Source organism: Callionymus lyra, chromosome 16 (assembly GCF_982586985.1).
Source record: "Callionymus lyra chromosome 16, fCalLyr1.hap1.1, whole genome shotgun sequence".
Classification (NCBI taxonomy): domain Eukaryota; kingdom Metazoa; phylum Chordata; class Actinopteri; order Syngnathiformes; family Callionymidae; genus Callionymus; species Callionymus lyra.
In genome coordinates, this window is record NC_141833.1 from 2,337,020 (window position 1) to 2,347,356 (window position 10,337).

A 10,337-nucleotide genomic window follows, 5' to 3' on the forward strand; every position below is an offset into this window, starting at 1 on the left:
GCTCTGTAGTTTAGTTCAAGAGTGTACACTTTGTTCTCATATCCATGTGGGAACTTGTCCTTGGCAGAAGTGTGCGCACAAGATTTCTTGATTTAAAGCAAGTTCCTTTTGTAACGTTATGACCGTAAAACCTCTTATTCTTTCATTTGACAATGATGAATGTCCATTTGAATCATTGTTTTTTTCTCCACAATGCTGAAACTTAAATTAAATTGTTTTAATATCTGCTTGTTTCCCTTTGGGTATCAGTTGGAATGCAATGCCATTGTAAGGTTTTCTATAGGTTTGTTCAATAAAGATATACTAGAACTTTGTGGGGGTTCTATGAATAACTCCAATCTTTCGCTTCATATGCTTAAAGTGCTTTGCTATTGGGTAACTCCAGTTTGTGACAGGCCCATGAAGCTTGTAGCTTGTGAAGGAATACCAGAAGCATTGTGTCTTTCTATAAATGCAGGAGAGAACAAAAACACTTTGAAGTTCCCTAAACCATTTTTAGTTGACATAACCTTTATTTCAAGACTCATGCCTCCATGAACTGACGGTAAATGTTGTTGTCCCTGTGCTCTGTGTCAGTTCATAACACCACATGGAACCACTCAGTCAAATAAGCAGATAAAAATACAAGAATGGTTTTATCCATCAAAGAAAGTTTCATCAGGCAACATCATCACCTTCTTCTCAAGAGAGGTAAAAGTCTCTTTGTCTCTTCTTCCTGTTTATGTCTCTCTATTCTTTTCATCTTGTATTTCCACTTTGGTATTTGGAGCTGGTTGAAATCCTTGTTGTGTTTTATTTTCTCTGGGAAGAAAGTCTGAGAGGGAGCTTTGCAAAGTCTGACCTTCGGCGCCACGACGTGGGGCCGCACACTGCTCCTCCTGAGCATGCTCAGAGGCAGCAGACTCGCCCGCCTCATGACCCCCTCGGACAACGCCGCCATCTCCGTCAACAGCTGCGGCTGCAGGCTCGCTCTCCGGTCCTTAGTCTTTGGGATGAGCAGAACCCGTGAGTTCTGGAAAAATCTTTTGTAGTTGTTGAGTCGTTCCGGGCCGAGGCGCTTGAGCTCAGCCAGGCGTTGCCTTCTCAAGATCTCCTGCACAGCGTGGCGTCGTTTTCCAACAGAGGGCGGGCTACTTGGACACACGGTTCGACAGGCTGTGGCAATGAAGGGACTCCTGATACCAGAAGTGATCCGGACCATGTGATCGAGAACGCCCTCTTCCATGGGGTTCACCTTGTTGTTGATGTAAAACCTGTAGTGGCAGCAAGACAAAAGGTTGAAGAGGCGCCTCCAGCAAGACTTGGGCTCTTGAGCCTGAGCCACCAGCGTCTGTAAAAACAGGATTTATGGAAAAGCGTTATTTTAGCCTTGATTCCTTCAGCGAAAAGCTCATAGTAAGGGCTCATGCTAGCAAGTTTTACAAGCCAAAATTGCCAAAGGACGCCCTCAAAAACATGTTCAAACACTTTGTCCACTTCCACAAACCACATATGAAGAAGTAGTTGAGAAAAATCCCATGATACCTATAAAGAAGTGATTGGAATATGAACCTCATGAAACAGGTTTGTCTTTTTAACAATCTCAGTAGGGCTCTCTGATATAATAGAGTTGTTCAAAGCCAAGGATTAAACAGCAAACCATGTCATCGGGTGAAACTAAACAACACTAAGTTTTGATAGGTAACCAGACATTTCAGATTAGAATCAAAATCAAAAACTTTTATTGCCAGTGTTGTAAACACAACATAGGATTTGTGTGGGTTCAGTACAGAATAAAAGAGTGAAATAAGACAATAAACAAAAGACAAACTGAAATTCTACTACACCTTTCATGGTGAAAGCCTTTTGCCATATCTCCATTAAAGAAGAAAAGTCATCTATTCATTAAGTGGGTTTTTCAGCTGCTTCTTCATACACTGGTAAAATTGCCTCTAGTCTAGTCCAGACTCAATTTCCTCAAAGAAAAAGTGTGATGTACCACATAAATAAAATCCCTTTTAAAAGGCATTTACCTGATTTTACTCTACATTTTCTGCAATCTGCTACTTAAAAAAAAAAAAACTTTCTTCCCCCCACTGATCCAAAACGCAGCTGCGACACAAGCCAGCTCACAGTCTTAGATTGTCGGGCGTGGCCTTCTAAGGTGTCATAAAGTAGAGGCTCGAATCAAAGTACGTTAAGCTATTCCAATCAGGTCACCTTGACTTTACAACAATGCACATGAGGATATAAGACTGACATCTTGTGTGTCTTCTTTAAAATCTCAGTTTAAAACATTTTCATTTTTTTCTGTTGCACTTCAGTACACACAACAGCAAAAAAACAACACTAAACATCACTGTATTAAAACAGATTTAAATGTGTCGTCGTTGATTACAAAACTAGTTATCAAGTTTTAGTTTGTTTTTTTAACAGTTTTTTTGTTCCTTACTGTAGAATACTTATGAATTAAATTCACCTTGCTTGGGATACAACATATATTTGCATAAAAAGGAAAAAATGAAAATCTGTGCATATTTTTTATAGTATTCAATTCAACACAATAACCTATATTAAGTCTAAATTATTCATGTTTGTCTTAAATGGAAATAACTGATTTTAATAAACAGATCAGTCAGACACTCATCCTAGTCATGATTGTAATAAATTATATCTACACCTAATATACATCAATTTCAGTGTAAACAATGTGACTCCAATTACTTTTAGTCAAGGTATTCAAATGGATCAATTTTGCCTTTGGAATGTACATACTAAAGTGATAATAATTTTAAGATACTTTTCAACACTATATTGTGTGCACAATGCTTGGTAAAGTTGTATTTCTGATTATTTAAGGTTTGAATTGAAATACTACAATCTAATCCAAAATGTTAATTAACCATCAGACATGAACCTTTGAGGAAGAAGTGAGGATTTGGCTTTTTTAGGAGAATATGTATGTGTTCACAATTATTGTGCAACTATTAGTGCACAGAATTATTGTGCAATTGAATAAAAACAAATCATTTCCAATCTCACTCGTTTATTTCCTCCTATCAATGTGAGAATAATACAAACTCAACATTTAAAAATAAAAAAAATCAAATACAACAGTGCCCAAGGTTGCCAACCTTCTATTCATTAAAGGTCAGCTTAAGAAAGACCAAAGTGTCCGTTGAGGAGTTTTTATCCTTTTATAGTTGATGTTGATATAGTTGATACTGAATACCATGAACTTTTTGATGTGCCAGGTCGGTTGCAGTTCAGGTGGAGGATAGTAGGGTTCTGGTACTTCACAATTGATTCTTCTCAAAACCTAGAAGTTATAGTCTTTTCTTCCTAATTCATTTTCAAGAAAATGTTTGATACTTCTGCGAACACGCCCCGTGATCTGTACTAGCTAGTGATGCATCTCTTTGACAGACTTTTTTTTTTTTCCTTTTTTTAAAAAACATTTCAGATTTTTCAGAATTTAATTGTCAATTAAATCACCTGATATGCTTCAATTCAATATGCATTCAAGTTTGTACAGCTTGGAGTTGGAAATATACATAGGAATATTTTTATTTTATTTTAATAATTGCCTAATAATTGAGCACTCAATGCAGATTCGTACCAGAGTAATAAACAGAAGTCTGGGTCGGTAACAACAAAGTGCTTCAGTGACGAGTCTCATTGCAGGTCGAACATCAAGTGTCAAGTTTGTATGTTCACCTCCAGGGGTGCCCACTCCAGAGGAAGGGAGTCACAGAACTGCTCCGCACACGGATTGGACATGAGCCGAAGCATCAGGTCGGCGGTTTCATATCGACCCGTGAAGAGAGCCCACTGCCTGGGTGTCATTTTGCGGCCGGAGTCCTTCGCCTGGATGTCGCTTCCTAAGAGTTCATAACATCATATTGATTATTCTTCCCCACTGAAGATTGAGGCGAGTCTACGTTACCGGCCAGCATCAGAGATCGGACACAATCAGCTCGGCCTTGCATGGCCGCCTTCATCAGAGCTGTGAACCCATGACAGTTCCTTCTCTCGATGTCCAGCCCAGGATAGTAGTTGAGGAGGTAGTTGGAGATGAAGACATGACCTAAAACATACAGAACACAACAGTGTCTTTGAAAGTTTATGTGTTTAAGTTAATTACCAGAGGTTGAAATAATTGAGGTGGATTATTTCTACTCTTGAGCATGGGTTCTACCCACTACACACACAAATCAGTTACTGTTTGTAGACTGAACCAGGAACATCTACAGTATATATAACTTACTAAAACTAGTGATTTACAGTCTCTTTATTTCTCGGCTCTGCCTTCATTTCCAGCTGGGATGGAATTCCAGAGTTTTGAGCTCCTTCGTGGAGGATCGATGTGTTTAAATGAAGCAGAAAATGAAGAGAAGTCTGCAGCTATACATCATCAAACCAATGAGCCATTCATCATTGTTAGGACGCGCTGCAAACAATCCACAAGTAGCATCACTGAGTATCAATGGTCACAATGTCAATGAACAGATAAGTAAAAAGTTACTCTGAAAACAAGATCCAAGAAAAGTTAAGTTTCCCTTTTCTAACGGACTGTTGTTGACTTCTTATAACATACAACAAATAATACATAATAACAACTGGTTTATGTATTATGCAATAATATCCTTTCCACTCACAGTTCAATGTGTCACTTTTCTCACAAGGCTCAACTCTTGAGTTAAGCTCTGAGTTAAGATGCCAGTTAGTGGCTTAACTTGTGTCAGCGTAGCTACATTTAGACCCTTAAGAGTTAGCTCAGAAGAGAAGGTCAAAGACAGACCAGCAAAATCATTGCTTTCATCACTTCCGCATATCCCGCATTTCACAGTAACACAACATTCACAACTTTAGACTTAGACTTATAGTCAAAACCACCTCAGCCGACACCAAACCATTACCAAGATCGGGACAGATGAGTCAAGACCTTCCATGCGAGGCAGAGACGAAAAACAATAAAGTGTTTATTCGTCCGCCTTTTTAAATTTAAGATTTAGTCTTTTCTTTGTCTTTGTAGATCTGACTGTAACATAGTAAATGTTACAGTCAGATCGGTATGAGCACTTGTCTACGTGAGACCTTGGCTTCAGCAATTAAGTGATGTCATCTGCTGTCTGGGATGTCCTTTATGTGAAGAGCAACTAAATACTAATTACAATATTTTTAAATTATAAAATAATTAAACGTATACGAGGACATTGAAAGATTTGAAAAGCCTTTTGAAACTCACAAGGCTGCAATTAACCTTTATTATTCTTTAAATGTGGGTTATTATATGTTGAAAACCTAACTAACCTTTAAACAATGTAAATTTAATTTGAATGATTGACAATTGAATTTTGGAAAGAAATAAGAATATTTCTAACACTATTATTTCTATGCTTTTAATACATTTAGTACACTTTTTTGTAGGTATTGATTAAGGAAACTCACATTCTACCATCATGACACAGTAGAGTTACTCCCTGAATCAGTCTTTTGCAAATTAGCTCTAAAAGGTTTAATGTTAATGACACAATTTCTGTGTACTATCTTGTTTATACCCAACCTAGACTTGACTTTAAAAAATGTTTGTTTTTTTTTCCTTTTTTTCCTTCTTCCTCTGCGTCTTTGTTGCTCAATATCGAGAATCCTTCCAATTTGTACTTCTCTTCCAATAACAAGATCATGATAGCTCAAAGCTGGGCCTCAACTAACACCAGCTTTTCCTCCTCACCATTCTTTCCTTTAAAACTGTCAATCATAATAATTACACTTATCCATATATTAATTTTTTTTTTCTTATGTTTACCCGTCACTTTCAAGGAAATGAAATCACGCTGTGTGTTTACCTGCTTGTGCAGCTGTGATCAGAGCTGTGTTCCCCTCATTGTCCTGCCAGTTGACATCCAGATGAGGACACTGAGCCAGAGCAATGATGACATCCACGTAGCCATGGTAACACGCCACTATCAAACCAGACTAAAAGAAGAAAGAGCAAAAAGCAACGTCACTCTCTCATTTTTAACACAGCATTACATAATTCTACTTTCCTTATCTATTCATCTTTCCTCTAAATCAGTCTAACTATTAATATATATTCATATAATACATTTCTTAACAATAAGAGTAGCAGTGATCTACAGCTGAAAATAAATGATTCAAATAGATCTGATGCAGATGAAAGGGATACACAAGCAACATGAACAGAATATTAACGAGAAAGTGAGAAAGTGCTATGAAAGAACCATCCAAGTGGGCAGAACAAAACTTTGTGTACACTTCACGGTTGCACAGCATGTAAAGATGATTATCTTTTGTATTCTGAACTGAAACTAAATACTTTTCTTAGATGTTAGCACTTGAAAGGTGAACCTAAATCTCTACAGTATTTAGTTAGAAATAAGAAACAAAACCAGAGTTGAATGAAGCCGATGTCATGTTGGATGGACAAGATTATTGACTTGTTTGATCTAATGTTAGAAATACTGAGCTCTGAAAAAGATGACACTGCCTCATGAAAGACACTACTGTTCAGTTTGTCTACACCTTTGCTTGGCTGACATTCATATAAAATTCATCAACAATGTTTTGTCATTGACATCACTCAATCCTTAGTTTCTTAATTGAATTAAATTGTTTTGATATACCATGATATGTATTGTTGTGGTCAATACTGTATTATTATAATTATTATTATTATCATTATTATTATTTGTTTTAAATGTAGCTTTCCTATCGTTTATTTTTCTGTATTTTCAAAAATCAAGCACATTAAGGACTGAGATCAGGCACCGAGCTGCTTCTCAACACGGATTGCACAGTTAAACACAACCATCTGGTGACGCAAGATTCACAAACCGCCCTTATTACTTACTTACTTACTTACTTACTTAAGAAGCCGACCCTCAGTCTGACTTTACAGGACAGCCTCTTGGAAATCTTGTTTTGTTTTGTTTTTTGTTGCATGATCAACCTCTACACATTCACACTTTTAAGCAGAATTTCCCTAGATTTAATTAAAGTGATTGTATAACTGTCTTCAGAACATAAAAATACTTTATGTTTAGTGTCGACAACAGGTGATTCTACATAGAGCAGACAAGCTACATTTGTCATGTATTTTGATCTCACAGTCCAGGAACACTGGCCTACTTGAGCCTGATTAGCTTTTCAACTTCCTTGCCAACACAAACAATCCAATTATTGTTATTGTTCTCTGTTGAGAACATTGTATTATTGCACAAAAAGTATCTAATGTTTGTAGTGATGGACTGATGAAGCTTCATGCGACATATTTGTTCAAACATTAGGATCTCAGTTGACAGCCTGCAACATTGTAGGGTTGCTACAAAGAGTTAGAGCCTTTAAATAGCTCTTTATAGCCCTATGGTTTATCTTTTTTTTAGTAGCAATACTCTGGCTGGTCTTGCTAGATTCTGTATCAATTTAGAATTTGAAGAGGCACACCAATGGTTGGACGAACAATGAATTACGGCAGATTAAGTCTCAAGTTAAAGTTAAAGCTTTAACAGTACATTTGGAAATAGAAAAAAGAAATAATTCAATTTAACAACGCCATTAAATTTAGTAAATAAATAATGCCTTACAATAATTTTGGGAGCATTCATAATTATTATTTTATTAATATGAATACTATAAATCTAAGTGCATTATCATTAAAGCATGTTACAATATTATGTGAAATTGTATGTACCTACATAACAATCGTTCACACACACTCATATCTGCGAACAATTTTCCCAACCCACATCTTAACATGAGGATTTAAAAATATTTTTTAGGGATTTACAGAGACAGTAAATGGCAGATTGTTAAAGAACATTTGTTCATTATTTTTACAAGTAGAAACCTAATATGAACCGGATGTACAACTGAGTAAATATGCCTTCTGTCTGTGCCAATACTCCGGCATGAAGAGCCTCTCCATCAGAGTTAGCTTTGGACAGTTGAGCTCACTAAATTGACTACATTGATGGGTAGAACCAAAAGAAAAGAGGCCCAGACTTTCCACTAACTAAAAACCTTATCAAGCTGTTCTGGTAACAAGGAGGATTCCTTCTCTTTAATGTGTCCTAGGATGCCCCGAGGTCTCTTCCAAGACATTTCTGTGGGAGGCATTCCAAAAAAGTAGGGATGTACTGATGAAGCTTCATGAAGCTACCAAGAGCGCCATCTACTGAGCTTGGAAAATGGTGACACAGTTTCATGAAGCTTAAGCGGTCCATTATTATCAGAATCTTCTGATGCGAAGGAGCAGCAGTTCTACTTTGAGTCTCTTCTGAATGACTGGACTTCTGACTTTATCGACTGTTTGCTGGGTCAATTTCAAAATAAATAATAGAATGTAGTCACTTGGATCCGCAATCGTATTTTGGACACTGCTCATAATTTGGTCAAACAATGTTTTGTGTTTGGTCATTGTAATAATAATAATTGGTGTAATATTTGTTATTTATTGTGTATTTTTGTAGCATCACAGCAGAAAGTTAAAAACAAAATTCCGACCAGTTTGGAAAGAGCCACACAAACTCCGTTCCTGAGATTACAGATGTATGTCTGAGGCGACTCCAGAATCCACCAACATTTTTTATTGCTTATTATCTTACTCTTCTGCCTCTGTTTTAAATAATGAACTTATTTATTTACTCTTAAATCATGTGGACTGTCGTGTGTGAACATCTGCGTGGCGACCATGAGTCTTTCAGTTTTGATATATGATGAAAATGCAGCTCAATAATTGTAACCCATCCTGCTCTTCCTGAAATTGTGGAGAAACTTTTGTTCAATATCACTTTTTTAATACTAGAAAGTCTGTCAGCTATAATAGCTTAAGACGCATATATCATCACATTTATCACTAAAAACATGACAATTGTGAGAGTGGAAATAAAAGAAGACTATTATAACGAGCCAGGATGAGGTCAACCATATTGGAGGTTGCCAGATCGAAGAAAAACTGCAGATAACTGCCTATTGGTATGATTTGTAAAACTATGATACCATCATGATATGAGCAAGAGGAAATTCATTCTGTGTTTGCTGTTGTATTTCATGACTGGCACTGTGTCATTGCATTGTTTTATACTTTCAGTTTGTAGTTCTCAAGATCTGCTGAACTCTTACTCTTCTGTTCCTGTCGGTCTCCATCACTTCCTCCTCCGTCACACCTTGCCTGATCATGATCTTCACGATGATGGCGTTGTTGTTGCAGCAAGCTCTGAAGAAGGAAATGGTCTCCGGGGTCTCGGGGCTGGGCCTGCGAAACATGTGAGTCCTGATGGCGGCGTCGATGGGATAGTAGGAGTCATCGGAGGCGATGCTCTTCTCGTCAGAGCGATCAGACAGCGACTCAAAGTCCAACTCCTCAAACTCCTGGTAGATCTCTTCCTCATCTTCCCAGTAGTTCCGAGTGTAGTCGCTTTCACTGTCCGACCCATCGCTGTGGTCAATCCCGGTGATCTCTGGCATCTCCTGGTTGCTGCCGAACTCATTTCCACCCTCTTGCATCTGTCTAATAACTCCATTTGTTTGTGGTTTTGAGCCATCGCCCTGTTCCTCAGTTATCACCACCATTTAATCCCCCCCTGGCCCTTCACCTTCTGTGAGATCCTTCTGGATGTCCCACCGGCACCGTGTCGCATCCTACCTGATGCAGGATGTATGAGTAATGTTCCAGGAGTCCCTCTGACATGGAAGGGTCAACAGTTGTCATCAAGGTCATTATAATCCTGATCTACAATCTACATGAATCCCGTCGTTGAGGTGCTAACCTGAGTGACCACGACAGTGCACTGACCCATGAAATGGATGCCGTCGAGTCTTCTTGGTTGGACGCCAACAGCGTGCATGTAACGGCTAATCCATTATTTCTCGGTGGAAGATAGCGAGACTTCCTTTGTCGGCGGTCAGTGACGGGATAAAAGTCGTCCTTGAGAGCCGACGCAGGATAATCCCTTTAGCTTAGTCTCTCTCCTTTCTTTAGAGCCACCTCCTCCTGAGACACTGTGAACTTACATTCTCTAAATAAACATTGTTTAATGACCTGCAGCAGCAGCTCAAGCTTTTGAACTATTAATGGGTTATTTCGTTTATTTATTAAAGCAATGGTTTGTTTTGAAATCAAACTTTGTTTGTTGACCCTTTTGGTTCCCTGCACAGATCTTCAACATTCATCAGAATAAATACACTTTGTTTTATTATAATAATCTGATTTTTTCATTTAAAATGTGTTATATTTGCTAGTTCTTTTGAGAACACTTGTTTTTTGGGTGACATAAGGACATAGGGGACATTTTATGAAGATAAATGATAATAATATTATTTAATATCATAAGCGC

At 37.7% G+C, this 10,337-nt stretch overlaps 1 protein-coding gene across 1 annotated transcript; it reads right to left on the reverse strand.

Annotated features, from left to right (window-relative positions):
* Positions 1–670: 670 nt before the first annotated feature.
* ankrd33bb (ankyrin repeat domain 33Bb) lies at positions 671–9,573 on the reverse strand. The gene is made up of 5 exons (XM_087811054.1): positions 9,124–9,573; positions 5,829–5,958; positions 3,926–4,066; positions 3,697–3,860; positions 671–1,330 (listed from the first exon to the last, which is right to left on the reverse strand). The coding sequence occupies exons 1-5, from the start codon at positions 9,571–9,573 to the stop codon at positions 671–673; spliced, it is 1,545 nt and encodes a 514-aa protein (XP_087667180.1).
* Positions 9,574–10,337: the final 764 nt, after the last annotated feature.